The sequence below is a fragment of the Panicum hallii genome, chromosome 5 (assembly GCF_002211085.1).
Source record: "Panicum hallii strain FIL2 chromosome 5, PHallii_v3.1, whole genome shotgun sequence".
Taxonomy (NCBI): domain Eukaryota; kingdom Viridiplantae; phylum Streptophyta; class Magnoliopsida; order Poales; family Poaceae; genus Panicum; species Panicum hallii.
The window spans coordinates 11,028,962-11,047,815 of NC_038046.1; the positions used below are offsets into that span (position 1 = coordinate 11,028,962).

Genomic DNA, 18,854 nt, shown 5'->3' on the forward strand with positions numbered 1-18,854 from the left:
TCCATTCTACCTACAATTCGGACACTGAAACGTCTTCATGTTAAAAAATTTTGAATAAAAAAGTTGCTCAAAATTTCAAAATCTAAAGATTCGCTGCAAAACAAACTTTTAAAATAAATGATAACCAAAACACTAAATATAACAAAAAAATTTATTTCCATACAAAAATAATATCCTACATAAATAGTAGCGTCATGGCAATAGAGAGTCATAAACATAACGGACTGCAGATTATGACAACTACGTATATAATAATACTACTATTGCATAATCTAAATCAACTGCAATCCGACGACACCAAATAAGGATCTTGCGCGGCAAAGCCGCGCCCTTTCTAGTCACTGCTATTTGTCTTGGTCCAGTCCACTGCGACTGTAGCAATCACTTGTAGATTGCAGTCGAAAGGAACTGCCCCCTACGCATCACACGAGCCTTTTCACTGGCTCAAAGAGGCGTTGCTGAATAGTCGGCCGGAACGATTCTCCGCAACAACTGCACAGCAATCCAAACATCAGTCCGTTGCAGTGCTTATCTTTTTTTCTCAATCATTGCTCTATTTTGCCAATCTTCAAGGCTGCTGCGTACATGAAAAATAGGGGGAAAACACATTGAAATGTGATGTTGGAGATCTTTGCTATGACAACGTAGCAGTGTTACTAGATGCTCCTGGCCAGTCATAACTCATAAGACAACATCCGATGCATTACCAGACAACATAATGTGAAGCCAGAATAAGAACCTAGACCAAATCGCAGGGATCAAATTGTCAGAACCACATCTAAAAATTCAAAGTGAACTGTAGAACAAAGGCTACGAGGTACATCCATAGAATAGCAGGCATTACAGGCTATTTGAAACGTGCTGAGTTCCAGGAAACTGTCCAGATACTATAGGGATACGTACAGCGAGGGTTTTTCTCTCGCTCAAAAAAATCCTTCTCTAATACTAATTTTCTCGCGCTCCAAACAGGACCTACTTATGGCTGGAAGGAGTTTCAACGAAGAGGCAAAGGCGTTAGTACTACATCAAGCATTACCAGCTGATATGTAGATGCTCATACACTAGCAGGACAACTGATCTAATAGGTAGCTGAAGAAGTCTTGGACTGAATCACGAACATAAGCATCTGACACCTGCTGTGCCGCAGGTAGCCTGCATACCCAAACTCTAGAATATTGGTATGCGATCACAGGGACACAGTTCCAGACGTTCGCCCGGAGAAGCCCTCTGCCAGGTGTGTAGTTCACTTTGCACTGTTTCAACCATGGCTTCATGTAGTTCATGTCTCTTTGCTTCAAGCAAAGCTTCATGCTGCTCGAACTCATCATACATGGCTTTATGCTCCGACTCGTCACGCTGCACGTAGACCCACCTACGATACTTGAGGCTCATTCTTTCAAGAACCCTTGCATTCATAACCAAGAATTGAGCAAGACTCAAGCAAGGGGGGGCCTTTGAAGAATGAATTGGACATGTCGAAGGTGACAGTTGACAAGTGACTCTGAATGCATTCTGCATCTATCTGCGTCTCCCAAAATTTTGCAGCTAAGGGGTGACAATACTTCATATCATAAGGATCCTAACAGCACACATGAGAAGAACCATATTAAAGGCCGCAAAGAAGAGTTTGTTGACCCGAACTTGTCCAGATATATTAGGCCGCAAAGAAGAAGCATGAAACCAGTGTGGCAACAGTTTCATGGTTGTGATCCATTGTAAGAGTAAGCTTCTGCAACCCAAGCAAATAGTCTTTCTTGGGCAACATCATTGGCACTGAATTTTTGGTCTTTCCCAAGACCTAAAGAATGCAAACAGATGTACTCAGGGGAAAAACTATAATGATCAAAATAATTAGAATTATGCTAATAGGGAGTAATTATCTCAGTACAACAATCAATTTGTATCATGGAAAAGTAAATTAAATGTCAGCTCCATTCATTCGTTGCGGTGAAAACAATCTAGCCAATTTACACATGTCACATGCTATACATTTTGTATCATGATAAGCTACCTAGAGTACTTGATCAAACAAAAAGAAATCTAAAAACTGAGTTGTGATTTGTGTGGAAGAAACAGGCCAAATCTGAAAGATACATGACCACATGCATTCATTCATGGTATTTAAAATCATCCTCAAGTACAACCAACAAAACCAGTCCTTTTTTTTGCAAAAAAAAACAACAAAGCCAGCCCAATACTCCAATGTCTATGCAAGATAAAATCTAAATCCTTACAAACGAAATAAATAGTAAAAGCCATAATCCATCAACGTTGTAACCCAGAGAGAAGATTCAGTGTAGCAAATCCATGTGTACATAAATGATTATTTCCCATTATGCATATTCTCCTTTCTCTAACACATGTATTGAGATTTCAAACATATCATGGACACGGATTCATGGTCGCAACCAAAATTCATCTTTTGGGAGTCTGTTCTGCACTTGTATGAATTAAGATGAAGCACATCATCTCGATTACTCTTTAAGTGATGAATATGCCATTCTATCTCACTAGGACAGCTCAATCTATGTTCGTTTCATCAAAACTTACTTGAGGATTTGGTCATACAAGTGAACAACATTAGCAGAAGTTAGCGAAATGCAGTATCCCGGCTTGCGGCTTCCATAGGCAGAAATATGACGTTGAACAAACAAACAGTGACCTTGCAATATCCACGCTTCAACTTCAATGATAGCATCTTGGATTTGGATCTGCCGACTCCACCGAGAAATGTCAGCAAGTTCCCTATCTCGTCCATCTGCTGGTGCTCCCTCTCCTCCATCTCCCCGAAATTAAATATCTCATAGGTCTCCGACATTAAGTCATCACCGTCGGTGTCCTCGCTGTCGTGGGCGCTCCCGTAGAAGATGCCCAGCTTGACGGACTCCAGACGTGGCGCCTTCTTTACGGAGATGCGTTGCGGGCGGAACAATTTGACCTCCAGCAGACCAGCATCTCGAGGCTCGGGGCGCGTATAACGATGTTCCACGCCTTGCGAATGTCGTTTAGCACCAGCCGCTCCATGGCCTGGCACCGTGAGATCATCCGCCGTATATCGGCATCCGTGGCAACCACATCACCGAGATGGAGCGATCGCACGGCGCGCAGGCCGGTGAGATTGCCCGGCACCCGGAGGTGGCAGCAGTATAGCTCTAGCGAGGTGAGCGTCTGACAGTTGTACACCGGCGAAGGTACCTTGTAGCAGTCGATTAGGCTGCTGTTCATGATGCAGAGCTCCCGGAGGCCGCCGCTCCCGCAGATCTCGGAGAAGAGGTCGCCGAACCACCGGGCCTCCTCGCACAACAGCTTGGTTCTGATATCGAAGGCGGACACCGGGGCCGCGCAGCTGGCTAGGACGCAGTCGAGTGCGTCGAGCCAGCGGTCGCTGTCCTCGCAGTGGTCGTCGTCGAGGTAGCCGCGGCGGTTGAAGGTGCCGCATTCGACGCGTAGGCGGGGGAGCGTGGCGAAGACGCGGGGCCAGCGGCGTGAGAGGACGGTGGTTGCCGTGGCGTCGCGGAGCGGGAGGCGGGCGAGGATGGCGTGGAGGGTGGCGTTGTCGAGCGCGCTAAGCCGGTCCTCCTCGGCCTCGGCGGCCTGGGATGGCGGAGAAGAGGGACAGGGCCTCGCCCTCTTCGCTTCCGACTGTGTCTGCTCCATGGGAGAGTTCAGCGATGCCTGTGCGATTTGGCTGTGCACGCGGCCACGCGGGAGGGGAAAGGTTTTGTTATTGATGGCAGGCAGGGGCGGCGGGCGGGCGGCAGTTGTGGTTTCCCGCCAGATTGTGTAGAGCGCGCCAAAGGAAAGGCCTTTTTCTTTCCCGGCTTTCCCGTCTCTGACATCGGCAGGTTCGACGAGTTGTCAAGTCATTTCTTTTTTACATTTGTTGGACGCACTCGGATCTACTCTCTTGGATTGTCTTTTCAAGTCACAAATTATTTTTTGCGGAAGTCACAGATTATTTATGTTTTAAATTTGGATATTTGAAAAGGATACTACTAATATTATGTATGGAAGGGTACTAAATATTCCAAAAACTTTTAACGAAGCAATGGTTGTCCAAAACGTCAATTGTATGTTTAGAGTACTACAGTGTCCAGTTGAGAAACATGAAATTCTATAATTTAGTTTTTGTCGAGGATACTAAATATCAACCGAAGAATGTAATTTCTGTCCCGCAAGATGTACTTAAAATTCAGGTTATGATTGGGGCATAGGTTATGACTTATGACTCAGGATTTAACGTGTTTAGTAGTATTGATGGGAAACCAGCCAACCTGGTGGTGGCAAAGTAAGATGGTGAGACTATAACGGTGGACCAACAGTTGGGTGAGACGGACGCTCAAAGTCTTCCGGACTAAATTTTAATTCTGGTGTATCGAATATTTGGATATTAATTAGAAATATTAAATGTATGTTAATTATAAAACTCATTGTATAAATGGAGACTAATTTATCAGACGGATTCATTAAGCCTAATTAGTCTATAATTTGATAATATTGTGTTACAGTAAATATAGGTTAATGGTGGATTAATTAAGCTTAATAGATTCATCTCGTGAATTAGTCTCCATTAATCAATTGGTTTTACAGTTAGCTCATATTTAGTGTCTCTAATTGGCATCCAAATATCCGATGTGATCCAGACTAAAAATCAGTTTCCGGATCTAAACAACCCCTCAGGTGAAGTAGGTGCGCAGGCTCCTTTTTCTGGCATTTTAAAGACAAACTCCTGGTTCCATCACCTAATTGTATCCAAATATTGAGTCGGCTTGTTCTACCGATTGTTTCCATCGTATCGCATCGCATCACACTGAGCGTGAGCGTGGAGACAAAAGCTCTCCTCAGTGTGGGTGTAATGGATCATAGCTCTGATACTCTCTTCACAATCTTTAATATTTTAACTTAAAATTATATAATATTAGAGTCCGGTTCTTAATTTATCTGCACTAAAATTTGAAGCTTTTTACCACCCCTATCCTCACACTAGTTCCTCCACGTGTACCACGGGAGCGAGAAGCCCTTGACATTGCTGGAGCTCCCCTGGGACTCGGACTCTCTCAAGCTCGCCCGCACACAGTTGATCCTTGGAGCGTCGGTATTTGATACTCAACATTTCGAGAGCCCTCGCGTGCATCACCAGGAACTTGGAGAACTAGGTTGCCACCATTGCTGATTCGACGAACAAATCCGGGATCCCCGCCTGCGTGTTTGTAGTCCGCAGTTTGCAGGCCGAGTTGTGGCCTGTGGCCTTGTGGGCCGTGGCCCAGAGGCCAGAGCCCGGTTTCAAACGTGGGCTCGCGTGTGGTCGCTCGGCGCGCGCCCACCTCCCCCCCCCCCCCCCCCCCCGGTCTCCCTCCTCGAGGCTCGAGCAACGCCAGCCACAAACCCCACGGCCGAGGAGAGCAATCGGCAGCCCGCACCGCCGCCGCCGCCCACCTACCTATCCCTACTCGTGGCAGACGCACCAGCGGACACGCGGGCCTGCCGCCGCACCCCGTCCGTCCTCCGCCACCCTCTCCAGGATGCTGCTCCGACTCACGTGCGCCCACCCCGCGCCGTCCGCGGCAACCCGGTGGAGGCCGCCTGGGCGCGCGCGGCCGGCGCCGCGCTTCCGACGAGGGTGCGCCTCCTCCTTCTCGGCTGACGGTAACGGCGCTCCGAGCTCTCCGGTATACGGCTCGCGCTCCGAATCTCCTGTTTCTCCTGTAATTGGACCTTACTCTTGGATATATTTGTGTTCGTACTACCACTGCAGCTCCCGTATGACCCTTTGGCGGATATCCTCGGCCCGGACATCGGCCCCAGCTCATCACGTTCACAGTACGTATTTTTCTCCCTTGGATTGTCATGAATTCATGTGCTTGTTGGACTGCTCGTGGCCTCGTGGCAGTTAGCTGATTGGAGAATTCAGAATTCGGATTGTTGATGAACGGCGCACTGCTCTTCAAATTGGCTCGTAGAATTTATGTTTGAAATGTGGAAAATCACTCGATTTTACCATTAGGTGATTTGCCGCAATAGCCTGTAGACTAAACATCAAACATCGTGCTTCAACTTAACCGCCAACGAGTTGTTTTAATGGATTTGGGTATGTCTTGCTAGAAGTTTTGTATAGAATTGTTACTTATGTGAGGGACCGAGGATAAAATTGTCCATGGGAGAAGGTTGAATTCCAACAGAGTTTGGACGTTGTGCATACCATCAAAAGCCTTTGAGTATGAGGGTTGCAGGTTTGGATTCCTTTCAAACAGAGTGAAGATTCTGACACTTTTTTAGGTTTGACTTTTGGCTGCAGGAATACAGCACCTATTGCGGAGAAGGGGAAACTGAGGTCCTGGGTCGGTCCAAATGGGCAATACTACCGTGAGCTGCCTTGCCCTAGCTGCAGGGGTAGAGGTTACACTCCATGCAAGCAGTGTGGGGTAGACAGATCAAGCTTGGACTGCCCTATGTGCAATGGCAAGGTGAACCTTCCAAATATCTTGTGAGTCATCTTGAAGGGGAAATAGATAAATCCTAAATACATGTAAATTTCAGGAACCTGTAAATTTATTGCTATGCATTTCTACCAGGGCATTAAGGTGTGTCTACAATGTGGTGGAGAGTGTGTGATATGGCAGGAATCCATTGATGAACAGCCATGGGAGAAAGTACGGTCAAGGTATCCTTTTGTGCAATTTGAGACTTCGCTGTGTTTTATTTGTCTATCCCATCTGCATTTAAGTATTCTAAGCAAATATTGTTGGTGATTATTGATTATTCAAGTAACAATGCATGACGTTGCTTTTTTACAATGTGGATACATGGCCATCTATCATTTTTGTTTTTGCAGCTCTCCCTTGAAAGTAAAAGAAGATGATGAAGTCGACAAGTTAGAGATAAATATCGACACCCCAAAAAGATCAAAGCGCACTTATCCTTCACCTTCACCGGAAGTTGCCATGAAGATTAGCCGATCATTAAGAGTAAGTTGTGTTTCCTTACATGTTGAAAGACACATCCATGCACATATGCAGCTGCATCTTTTGTGTCAATAAGCATTGTTTAAAGTGCAATCTGTCATCCATATTTTATAGGTTGACAAAAGGTATATGCACCACCAAAACAGAAGTGCCTAACTAAATCCTATTCACCTTACCTGATTATGATTAACAATGGAGCCTTATTTATTCTCTTTGATACGAAAACATTTGAGCTCTATGAACTTGCTTCATAATTGTTTTTTTCTTGTGACTTTTAAAAGACTTAATATTAATTGCAGAGTCTGAATGCTCAAACAGGATTGTTTACTAAGCATATGAAGATTATACACCAAGACCCTGAATTGCATGCTCAAAGAGTTGCTGCAATCAAGGTAAGATGCCAAACAATTTTCTTATTGAGGTGTTCTTGTTAAATACAGCAGTTGATCTGGGCATATTCTTTTCTCCCCCTCTTTTCTTGGACATGAAGAGAACAAAAGGTACTGCTGCTGCAAGAAAGCATGCTTCTGAAACTCAAAAGGCTTTCTTCAGTAATCCTGAGAATCGACTAAAGAGAAGCATTGCTATGAAAGGTTAATGATATAACTTTACCTTTTACCTACAAGCATGCATGTCAAGGATAGCTATGTTTTACACAGTTTGACATTGGCCAGCTAGAGCCTTTATGTTCTTGGTTAACATGTAACATGTACATGAACAAATCCCTCCAGTCACAGTTAAGTGATGCTTTTTACATTGGATTGTCCTCAACGATGTGTCTGTGTTCCAATTTGAAGTATTAGCACCAAAATTACCCATAGCCTTCCCTTGTTACATTTCTTTTTGACAAAATTGTGTAAATGTCACCAACATTGACTTGACATTTGATGACCAACATCAGAACTGATGCTTTGCAGGGGTGAAATTTCACTGCAGCAGATGTGGGCAAGAAGGACACAGAAGCTTCTATTGTCCAACAGTGAGGAAAGGTTCGGCCAGAGTGCAGTTCAAATGCCGATTATGTGGCATGGAAGGGCATAATAGCCGAACATGTGGCAAGCCAAAGTCAGAGAAAGAGCAGCAGCGACAACCTCGGCACTGCGGCCGATGTGGTGAAAAGGGACACAACCGCCGCAACTGCCCTAGATCTACTAATGTGGATATTGGTGCTTCAGGGTATACGACTAACAAAGTTACTGGTCCTAATTCAGGTATTTATTCATGTAGTTTCTGCTTAGAAAAGGGGCATAATAGACAAACATGCCCAAAAAGAAAGGCTAGCTTAGGAAAATGAAAACTGTGAGCAGTTAACTGAATTTTAAATATAATGCAAAATGTTTAAATTGGATTTTGGGTCATGAAAGCAGGAAAAAGTTTGTAGAAACTGATATTAATGATACAAAATATTCTCTTGAAATCCAATGCTATCACTGTAACCCACGGTTGGCGGGAACAAGCCCAACAGATCTGAAGTACCTCTATGCAACAAACTGTTATATTCATTAGCACTGGCTGGGAAACATGCTCTCTGCTATTCCCTCTTTTTTTCTTGAGATATCTGCTATTCCCTCTCGTTCTGCTGGTGGCATGTGAATTCTCTTTAACTGTCTGAACACAAGATGACCTAAATAGCAGTGTGGAGTGGAGGATGCTTTTGTCCTTGAGCAATTTGGAGAAACAATCACAGTAACCTCCTTATTACCATGTATTGAATTATGATCTAGGATAAAAGGACCGTTCTGGGAGAATATCTGTTTCTCTTGGGAAATATCTGTTTCTCTTGGGAAATGGTTGCCAGTAGGAGTTGGCACTGAAAGAGCTTCAGCATTTGCAGGTGACTTGGTTCATGTCAAAATTAGTAACTATGTTGATGATACTCAACTGCATCTATGTCATGTCCTTGTCCAGTCTCTTCCTGTGTGCCTGTAGTAATATTTACAAATGATGAGGTTAGAAGTTGAGTTGTGATGTTTTGGTTTATCTTCTGGAGGGATTTGAGAGCTGATGCGAGTTCCCATAATACAATGGAGTTTTATGATTGTTGAATGGAAGTAGAAAACGTACTCATATCTGCATATCTGCATTTATCACCCTGAGCATGCAGGGACAGTTTTGGGACCACTAGTAGATGAGTTTTAAAATATTGCATGGGTACTTAAGAACACCTCTTGAGAAACCATTGTTCTTTCTGTTATGTGTGCCAGGTAGCAAATATAAGGTATCATATCGATGAGATTTGAATGTTCGTGAGAATTATTTACATTCTTACTCATGCAAGGTATTCTTCCTTTGTAAGGTTCTGCATTATATTCAGTTCCTTGTCAGAGTTCATGAACTGACATCTACTAATTCTTGCCATGCTTATCTACCAGCGGTTGCTTGAAGAAAGCAATAGAACACATTTCATCTTCAAATATCTTAACTTTCATGTTTGCATATGCTATAATTAATGCTATGCAAACCATCGTAATCATTCTATTATGATTGTTCTAACTGTGAGCCACACATATGACATGTAGGGTATCTTTTGTTGTCTTGTCCAACCTTAACCGCAAGTCTTGCTCAGTATTCAGTAAGGTTAGTCGAGAAGACCCAATTTGGCTCTGCACATCAGAAACAAGGAAATCATTGCGACCTTGGCGAAATTCAAACCAATCAAAGTAACCAACATACCTATTTGCCCTCTAATCTTATTAGGCAAGGTTATTGAGCAAGAGAACCAACATCCCAGCTTTGATTGGCACTAGGACCTGGGATCTTGAGCAGCTCAATGCAGCAACGCGATGTTCCCGGGACCAGGATTCCCTGGAAGGATAATGCTTGTTATATATAACTCGTATCCTGAACCGATGACGATCCCGCACTTGCTATCTGGCGAGCTGCACGAGCTTCACAGCTCTCGATCTTCGCATGATCTTGTTCGTGTGCCCATGTATCTCCAGATCCAAGGGATGTGTCTCCGACACGGCTGTCCAGCATGCTCGTCCATTCCATTGGAGTCTATTCTGACAGACACGAGGCGAATCCCACGCGTTGCGCGATCGGTCGACTCGTCATCCATCCAGATCTAGATTCCCGTCCGGACATCTGCTGATCCAAACAGAAACAGCCACGAGCGGCTCGGCGCCCACGTGGAGCTTCCTCTTTGAAATCAGCCGGGCCTGCGCCAGTGGCAGCCGGCCCACCCACCACCGTCCAGTCCACCGATCTCGCCGTCTGCCTGGCACGTCCTCCACTCCGCTACCCAACGCCACATCTTCAAATTTTAAAGGCCAGGCCAGGACCGGATCACAAATCCATCACCCATCCGTCATCAGAATTACGTTATCATCAATAAATTCATCTCACAAATATATGCTAATTATATACTACAGTAAATATATATTAATTATAAATTAGTCATTCGTCTCACAAATTAGCCTAAACTTCCGCAATTAATTTTATAACTAATTTATATTTAATCCTAATTAGCATCAAAACATACGTGATACTGAATTTTAGCCCTTAGAATCTCAATGCCCCGTACTAACTAAAAAGCTAAAGGAAAATCAAATCCATCGCTCCATCTCCAGCACCTCCGTGTGCTCCTCAGGATTTCTTTTCCGCTGCCCCCAAACTCCTCGTGCGCCTCGCGGGACGAAGACGACAAGAGGGCGAGGGCGAGTAGGGCCGATCACGATCGCCAGCGCGCAGCCATGTCGACGTCGCGGAGGCGAACGCTCCTCAAGGTCATCGTCCTCGGCGACAGCGGGTCAGCCCATTGCTCCTCCCCCTTCCCCTTTGTGCCCCCTTCCCTCGGATCCGTCCGCGTGTGGATTCCCGTGCCGTCGCTGTGAATTCTGGGGCTCGATTTGGATGCGGCTGCTGTAACTGCTGTGCGGATTCTGGTCTGGTGGTTTGATTTAGTCCTTTTTGATCTGTGCAGGGTCGGGAAGACGTCCCTGATGAACCAGTATCCTTGACTTCACCTCCAACGCTTCGCGTTTGGTAATTAGGCCCCGTTCGATCTCCGTGCAGTTGGCCCCCATTCGGTGTGATTTGCCTTTTCCTCCCTGAATCAACTAACGCTATGGTGCCCGATTCGGTAGACGGCAAATTTGCAGGTCGTGTAGAGACTCTGTGTTTTTAACCAGGGGAGTTTGATCACTGGAGCTGTAGGGAGCAGGGACACATCTCTTAGTTTTGGGGTTTGGAAATTTGGATTTCTGTGAGCTCGCACTTGCCGTCAATAAATGTTTAACTGCATTTTTATGCTACTATTTCATTCATTGTGCTGTGCGTGAGTGCGAGACATGATTTTGTGACTCAGTTCTTAAAGCTCTGGTACATTCGAATATAATTCTTATTGCAGTATGTGGATTGGAGTTAAAATGATGCAAATGCTAGACGAATTAAGTATCTTGACGTATGATGTATCTAAAATGTTGGACGGCTTTTGTACTTTGGGTGCTTTGATGTTCTTGACTTTAGCTAGATATGTCCACAAAAAGTTCAGTCAGCAGTACAAAGCTACAATTGGTGCAGATTTTGTCACAAAGGAGGTTCTCATCGAAGACAGGCTAGTGACTTTGCAGGTGAGTGCCACTGTCTCGCAGAGTTGGTGAGCTTTTTTCAAAGAGAAGGAAGAGGGTGTTGGTTATTGTTGTTGTTGTCATGTGTTGCTTTGATTCCAGATCTGGGACACGGCAGGGCAGGAGAGATTCCAGAGTCTTGGTGTTGCATTCTACAGAGGGGCAGATTGTTGCGTGCTCGTCTATGATGTCAACTCTAACAGGTCATTCGATACACTCAACACATGGCATGATGAGTTTCTCAACCAAGTAAGAATATCTTATCTTACAAATTGTTTTGATATTTGGTCATTGTTAGTGGTTTTCAAAAATATAGGTATCGACCATAGTGCATTTCATCATTTATCTTCTCAACATTATCTTACAAGCTGATAGCTTGATGTGATCTAGCCAATTGTTTTCTGAAGCTTGAGTCTGCGTGCATATCTGCACTTTTTTTGTCTGCACACATATCTGCACCTTTTTTACTTATAGGTGTCTGAAAATATGTTTAAGTTAGCATTGTCTAGTTTTTTATCCAAATAGTGCACTTTGTGAACTTTGAATTTAAAGCGTATGTTTAATCCATTTTATACTGTTGAATTTTTTTTGTCTCGGTGTGTCCACTCTCAATCTACCCTGTTTTGAGCACATGGTAGCTAAGCAACCTTATAAAAAATTATCATCCTTTTTCGTTGAATAAGTATAGGCCCTGTTTGTTTCCGCTTATCTGGATCTCACTTTTCTGAGAAGCAAGATTCTGTGATAAGTCAGCTGTCTGGAGAATCGGCTGTCTGAATAAGCTAGGTGTTTGGCAATCCTGATTATTTTGAGTTGATTCTCTGAGGTAAGTGGTAAAATGTCTGAAGTGCCCCTGAGGCCAATGATATCTTGTTTTTTTACTGAATACGAGCAGAAGTCAATAATTCTTATGTTTTTTGTCTGGACCTATTTGAAGTGTTTAAAGTTGAAGGAAATAGTGAAACAGCTCAACACTTAGAATCAAGTGCACTGCAACTTTCAGGTTCAGAAATATTCAGATTTAGCACAATATAAACAGCAATGTTCAGAGCTCTTTTTGAACAAGTTAGAGTTCGATTCAAATCAAGTGCATATAATGAAATTTGTAGAGGGATGCCCCATGTATAAGTTTGGTTTTGGGAAATTTTGGAGTTTACATGCAGAATTGGGAGATAATTATATTCAAATCCCGCAGGTTTGGGTAGCTTAATTGAAACTCTGAAATTTCAGATTAATTCAGCAGAAACAGTAAACTTCAGAATCAGATTAGAGTGGGTTAGAGGTGGAATCAGAGAAAATGTTCAACATGAAAAATGTAGAGGGAAGTGTCCTCTACAATTTTTCTATTGGCCCCTTTCAAAGTTGACACACAAAACTTAGAGAGAAATGAAGCACAAGAACCGGGTTCAGAGAAAGAGAAGAAAGAGCAGAACAGCCTGGAGGTCTTCATTTTCTTCCTCTCGCAGAATTTCCCCTCTCGGCCGTGGCCTTTCCTCCGGCGAAATTCGCCGCCATCGCTTCACCATCTTCCAATTCCTCTCACCCATGACCTCATCGACACCTCCTCAACCCATTTGAGCTGTTCCCAAGTCGATTCCACCAGGGAAAGCGGAGGGAGATGGGCGTCGGGGAGACTGGCTGGCGAGGGCAGGCGAGGAAAACGTCTCCGCTTACCAGGTACGCGGGCTCGAGAAGGCGTTCGAGAGAATCAGACTTCACGTTGTATGGGTGATTCTCAGCTGAGCGGCTTCCCAAATAAGCGAAAATTAAGCGAGGCGTTTGGGTGGGATTCTCGATTATTTTCGTTGATGGTTCCACAAATTCTGGTGACATATGAATTATCTCTCCAAGTTGAGTAGATGTGAACAGATAAGACAAATTTTGTATTGAAGTCTGATCGAAACAGAACGCAATGTAAAGAGGGGAAAGTCTTCTTGAAGTTTGAAATTGTATGCCTATGTAATCTGGTACAAATTTCCTTAGTTAGTTTTAATCTATTTAATCCAGCTGAAGTTTCTAAAAACAAAATTTTTTACTGTTTCTCTTCAACAAACATATGATTATCCCATATGAGTATTCTCGTGGTTCGAACTTGTGCTTATGATCAAATATTGTGGGTTGGTGATTACAATTTTTGATTCCATGAACTGTATTTACATTAGTCTTTGAAATAGCTGATCATATATTTGGTTAAAAATGGATTAGCCTAGATCACATGGTTACACTCAGCCCATGTCTTGTAGAACTTGACTTTGAGGATTTGTTCAGGCAGAAACATCAATCTGTGTTCAGTACTGTTACTTTGGTAGTCTGTTCAGTACTGTTACTTTAGCAGTTCTGTTTTCTTCTTGAACTTGCTAGCATAGCTAAAGCCTACCATGCTCTAGGGAAGAGATGTCACTGTATAGTAAGATTGTAACCGACATGTGACAATTATACGAGTTACCAACTGCAACTGCAATAGTGTTTTTGTTTATCTCTAGGGCTTGTGATCAAGGTTGTTATAAAATTGTGGAAGAAAATAAATTTGTATGATTCGGTATTAAATTTTGTTAATTTCGAAGTCTGGAAAAAAAAGCCTATCAACTCAGTGATCATTTCATATATCATTTCTGATTGGGATTTTGAATATTTGCAATTAGTAGTGGACTTCTACCCTAGTACATAACTACCAAATGCGTAAATGGTGAAGGAGTCGCCACAAGTGCTGACATTCTGACTATGGAGATTTGTTTAATTGTACTGATTGGGCTTCTACCTTGGTGCGTAACTAGCAAACACATGACCAGCAAACAGAAAGTGCTGATAAGTGACTATTGCATCCTAATCTTTTCAGTGTTTCTGATCTAATGCCATATTGGTACAGTTTTGTTCTATGTTCATGTAATGCTGTGACAACAATGGTACTCTTTGTGCTTATTACCTTTGTTAGCTACCATGGAACTCCTCAGACATTGTATATACATATACGCAATGATGGCCTTTAGTCATTTTTAGCGGACTATTTGGTAAACTGCCTTATGTTTTAGTATGTTTAGTCTGGGGATCTGGTTTATTGTAATGTAAAAGTTTCTGAATCCGAATACTAAACATGTATCTCTTATAGCATCCTATAACATCTTAAAACGTTATGTGACAAGGTTATCTACCATTTCTTTTCAGGCTAGCCCATCAGATCCTAAAACTTTTCCCTTCATCTTACTTGGTAACAAGATCGATGTAGATGGTGGAAAAAGCAGAGTGGTTAGTTTTGTTATCATATGATGATTTGTAGCTTATGTCTCTTGATAAGCCGTTACTTGATTATTATGTTTTTTCACAGGTTTCTGAGAAGAAAGCAATGGAGTGGTGTGCTTCCAAAGGCAATATTCCTTATTATGAAACTTCTGCAAAAGAGGACTACAATGTTGACAATGCATTCCTGTCCGTTGCCAAGCTTGCTCTAGAGCATGAGCATGATCAGGACATGTGAGTAATTTCATCCTCCTCAGTTTGCTGTTTGGTAGGAAGCTCATTTGCTTCTTGAAGTAAAAACGTTTTTTGTTAATATGTGGCCAGACTTGTTCCTAGCTGCAGTGCATCTTTTTTTATAGCTCTTCATATTTTTATAACTAAGCCTATTAGCCCTTTCTTGATGCAAGATTTTATGCACCCCATCCATTTTGTATAACATTGTTTACTCCAATATATTTAGTGGTTCTTCAATCTGTCAACTATTATTTGCGGACAACTTTTTGTGTAGCTAGTTTTAGATATTTCTATAAGCTTCGTAGATGGTCTGAAAGTCCCATTTGATGTGTTTGTATGCTTTCGCTTGCTCCCAGTTTCTCGCAACTTTTACAAGCTTTTGTTGTTAATAAATAAGGTTCTATGTGCGCGTAGCTGTCCCATGTCATCTTAGTGATATCTCTTTGTGTTCTGGATGGTGTTGATGAGCTTTCCTGTTCACAAACTCGAAAGTCATAATGTTGAACATCTTACCATTTAGAGTGAATATGGGCCATATTGGTTTTGCTGTCTGCTGAGAATTTGACATAGGTATCTAGTAGCCTTTTATGTGGGAACAAATACGCTGCTTGCACTGCTTAATTCATGTCATGACTTCACATATCTGAAAACAATAGATTCTTAAGGGAACATTTTGTAGTAGAGTAGAATGCATATGTGCATTGCTGGTTTTAGTGGTGATGATTAATGTCTATTAATAAATACTTTCATGAATGTTTTCGATATATTTCATTATATTGTTTCAGCAAGATTAAACAGCTCCTACGCCCGTACTAATTTTCCTGTTTAGTTATTGACTTACACCCTTTTTTCTGCTCTTCAGTTACTTCCAGGCTGTTGCTGATCCTGTCCCGGAGAATGAACCGAGAAGTGGATGCGCATGCTAGTAGTTAGTCATCATCCTTGTTCCTTCCAGATTTTGCTTATTGATTGCGGCATTCTTTTCGAGTGATGCCGAGCAGGCATTCTTTCAAGTGATGCTGGGGCAGGCATTCTTTTAGTTTTGGAATGTACACTAATGTTCCAGCCATCCAACTTTCGCTTTTTGTAGCCATTGTACGATAGTTAGCGGCCATGGCTTTTTGTACACGGTATTACCGAGTGGTGGCCAGCCCTGTTTCTTGGTTTGGGCAATAAGAATGCAGAGGTGGAGAATTTCTGGATGGGGCCTGTGAAAGGCCAAACTCCTAGCCTCAGTTGTATTCGTGCGGCTGTAACTTGTTGACCTCAAATGCGTTGAGCTCTCGTTGATGGAGGCTTATCGCTATTCCCTACCTTGAATCCTTGAATGAACGTGCGCATTTCCAGCTGAATGATTACGTTCGATCCCTTGCGTGCGTTTGTTTCCGGATACTGCAGGGTTTGTGGTCTAACGCCGGATGTTGGCATCGATGTGATTCTTGTAGAAGCAAAGTTGCATTCCTGACCTTGCTTCCACGAGCTGTACCTGAATCCCGTTTTGGCTTTCCGCTTGACCGCCTTCCCGGATCTTGCTGCGCCGGTGGCGAGAAGGTTCAGAAACGTTTCCAGTGGAATTTTCGGCGTGACCGATTATTCTCCTCGCCATCCTCGTGTCTGGTCGTCCTCGTACCGCCGCGATTGGTATGCCGGCATGCCTCTCCCCGCCACGTGTAATTCTGCGTGACATGGCATGACAGCGAAAGATGCACCCTGATTCCCCGAAGCATAGGCACGAGCCCACCGGATCAAACCAGTTGCGTACAGAAACGTGCGTGCCGAATTTTTAGAAGAGGGAGAGCATTGCTGAATCGTATATAGATGCATGATATTTCGTCTGGATGCAGTGTACTGAGCTAGATGGGCTAAGGGTAACTTCTGAGCCTCTCAAATCCGCACGTGCTTGGATCGCCAGGGAGACTAATCTTAGACTTGCGAGGGGCCGGAACGTGGTTGGATTAGGGGGAAAGAAGCTAGGCAATAGTGGGGGTTGTAAACATTGACCCCTCAACTGCCATATATAGCTAATCCGCGGTCCTCTTTTGTTATTTCAGGGGGAACAAGTAGAAAGGACAAGAACTTCAGGATTCACTTGAGAAAGAGGCAGACTCCCGAGTGAGCTAAAGCGAATCATTCCTTCTACTGAAACTAGTATTTACTTGGTGATTGGACAAGCCGGTTTGGTTCGGCCGGCGGACCGCGGACCTTTCTCAACGCTCGTGGTGGGATAGATGCGGACGGCGGGGCATCCGATCCTTTCCATTTCGAGAAGCATGATCCATTGACGATTGGCGTGGCTAGAGCCTAGATGCCTCGTGCTGGATAATTCTGCGGTACCACGGAAACGCACTCCTGCAGCTTCACGCTGTTGCGATCTTGAGCGATGCAGTTCCTGGTGCAAAAGAGCGGCAGGGAACCAAAAAAAAAATATTATGGGGAAGAACGGCACCGGGAATGATTGAATGAAAAAGGTTAAAAAACGCATCAGATCACGAGGTGTGATATGATGGCGTACCGAACCATCGTACTCTGCAGAGGATATGCCAGTGTCCGGTTGACGCGAGCTATGAGGACGTCGAGGCCATCCATCTCACGGTTTGCAGCTTTGGACCGTCAGTGCGTTTGGGCTGGGTGCATGTCAGCATGTGTACCCCCTTTCGCCTTGACTTCTTGGCGCCTGGAGGGCAATATACGGGAACGCGACTCGCATGAAAACGAGCCCTTGTCCTATATAACTTACTGGCAGGTTCCGAACAGGCGAGTGCGTGCAGTGATCGATGCTTTGCAGGTGCAGATCTACTACTGTTACGGACGCAGCAACTGTGCGTAACCATACAGCCGTTGACGTGCACGTCGTTGCATTGAATCGGAGGAGGGGATCATCGATCTGTGATTCTGATTTCTGAACCCAAGTCGCGGAACCTACATGACCTACGCAGCAGCAGTCGGCGTCGTCATCACTCATCAGTAGTACCACCAGTACTCGACCATTCGACCGTGTGCCACGCAGAGCCTGCGAACGGCGAACGGCACGGCACGGCACGGGCAGCTGGTCAGCGATCGATTGAGCAGGGCGCACCCGGTCCAGTTCAGCCCGGGCGGCCGCTTGCGAACGCTGATGCTGGCCGGAGTCCCGGGAGACAGTCCATACGTTGGAACCGCGGCGTGACTGAACGGCAGATGTTTCCATGGTTTTTCTCACTGTTTCCAAACAACATTTTCAAAACAACTTATTGTGCAACTTTTTATCACAACCTTTCCGTTGCAAGTTCTAACGTTATGCAACATTTTTTTAATTAGATTTTGTACCTAACTTATTCTAAGAAAGTATGTAGAAAAGATAGTTGAACAAAGTTTTGCTTGTAGCACGTCGAAGAAAATAGTAGGGTAAAATATGCGGAAAATAATAGAAAAAAGAAGAAGTAAAATGAATAGGCAAAAAAACGAAAAGAAAAAAGAAAGGTGGCTCGGGAATCCGCAGCGGAATTGGATTTCCGCTGTCTCACTCTCGAGTACTCAATCAGTGTCCAAGCCTGCAATGCGCGATGACATCAGATGATAGCATGTACGATGCATATAGCCCTGGTCGCAGTAATTTTCGAACGTGACATAACGTTGTACCACCCCTAGTCCCTAGACCCGGCTCCTCCCAAGTCCCGCCCCTCGCCGCAGCCCGCGACCACTCCCACTCCGCCAGCGCCAGCGCGCGACAAGGATGGGCGGACAGCGACGGGCCCAGCCAGCCCGCAGCCCCCTGCCCCCCGGCCGTCCCTTTCCTCCGCCACGCACGCACGCACGTTTATGGTACGGCTCCCCAGAGTGGCAGCCAGGGACCGCGGCAGCAAATCAACGACCC

The 18,854-nt window shown here is 44.3% G+C and overlaps 3 protein-coding genes across 4 annotated transcripts; 2 read left to right on the forward strand and 1 right to left on the reverse strand.

Annotated features, from left to right (window-relative positions):
* Window positions 1-1,078: 1,078 nt before the first annotated feature.
* Window positions 1,079-3,657, reverse strand: LOC112892407 (putative F-box/LRR-repeat protein At5g41840). Its single transcript, XM_025959583.1, has 6 exons — window positions 2,950-3,657; window positions 2,657-2,902; window positions 1,682-1,798; window positions 1,563-1,579; window positions 1,248-1,405; window positions 1,079-1,152 (listed from the first exon to the last, which is right to left on the reverse strand). Exons 1-6 carry the CDS (start codon window positions 3,655-3,657, stop codon window positions 1,079-1,081), a joined length of 1,320 nt encoding a protein of 439 aa, XP_025815368.1.
* A 1,700-nt stretch (window positions 3,658-5,357) lies between these two features.
* Window positions 5,358-8,496, forward strand: LOC112894510 (zinc finger CCHC domain-containing protein 9). 2 transcript variants are annotated; one of them, XM_025962250.1, is made up of 8 exons: window positions 5,358-5,669; window positions 5,756-5,820; window positions 6,296-6,464; window positions 6,573-6,661; window positions 6,833-6,965; window positions 7,262-7,354; window positions 7,453-7,555; window positions 7,880-8,496. In XM_025962250.1, exons 1-8 carry the CDS (start codon window positions 5,523-5,525, stop codon window positions 8,254-8,256), a joined length of 1,176 nt encoding a protein of 391 aa, XP_025818035.1. In that variant the 5' UTR covers window positions 5,358-5,522; the 3' UTR covers window positions 8,257-8,496. The 2 variants fall into 2 exon arrangements, with proteins under 2 accessions (XP_025818035.1, XP_025818036.1); XM_025962251.1 differs by lacking the exon at window positions 5,358-5,669 and having other exon boundaries at window positions 5,676-5,820; window positions 6,277-6,464.
* Window positions 8,497-10,513: 2,017 nt separating this feature from the next.
* Window positions 10,514-16,353, forward strand: LOC112894050 (ras-related protein Rab7-like). Its single transcript, XM_025961622.1, has 7 exons — window positions 10,514-10,713; window positions 10,888-10,914; window positions 11,437-11,536; window positions 11,636-11,782; window positions 14,696-14,776; window positions 14,856-15,001; window positions 15,864-16,353. The coding sequence occupies exons 1-7, from the start codon at window positions 10,658-10,660 to the stop codon at window positions 15,925-15,927; spliced, it is 621 nt and encodes a 206-aa protein (XP_025817407.1). The 5' UTR covers window positions 10,514-10,657; the 3' UTR covers window positions 15,928-16,353.
* Window positions 16,354-18,854: the final 2,501 nt, after the last annotated feature.

Excerpts from the sequence above, each read along its gene's own strand:
- LOC112894510 (XM_025962250.1), top strand. The coding sequence starts at position 5,523 with ATGCTGCTCCGACTCACGTGCGCCCACCCCGCGCCGTCCGCGGCAACC. Across the intron at positions 6,966-7,261 it reads AGATTAGCCGATCATTAAGA|AGTCTGAATGCTCAAACAGG; the intron begins GTAAGTTGTGTT and ends TATTAATTGCAG. Across the intron at positions 7,556-7,879 it reads GAGAAGCATTGCTATGAAAG|GGGTGAAATTTCACTGCAGC; the intron begins GTTAATGATATA and ends GATGCTTTGCAG.
- LOC112894050 (XM_025961622.1), top strand. The coding sequence starts at position 10,658 with ATGTCGACGTCGCGGAGGCGAACGCTCCTCAAGGTCATCGTCCTCGGC. Across the intron at positions 10,714-10,887 it reads ATCGTCCTCGGCGACAGCGG|GGTCGGGAAGACGTCCCTGA; the intron begins GTCAGCCCATTG and ends TGATCTGTGCAG. Across the intron at positions 15,002-15,863 it reads CATGAGCATGATCAGGACAT|TTACTTCCAGGCTGTTGCTG; the intron begins GTGAGTAATTTC and ends TCTGCTCTTCAG.
- LOC112892407 (XM_025959583.1), bottom strand. The coding sequence starts at position 3,657 with ATGGAGCAGACACAGTCGGAAGCGAAGAGGGCGAGGCCCTGTCCCTCT. Across the intron at positions 2,903-2,949 it reads CCCCGAGCCTCGAGATGCTG|AAGGCGCCACGTCTGGAGTC; the intron begins GTCTGCTGGAGG and ends ATCTCCGTAAAG. Across the intron at positions 1,799-2,656 it reads GTGGATATTGCAAGGTCACT|GTCTTGGGAAAGACCAAAAA; the intron begins GTTTGTTTGTTC and ends TGCATTCTTTAG.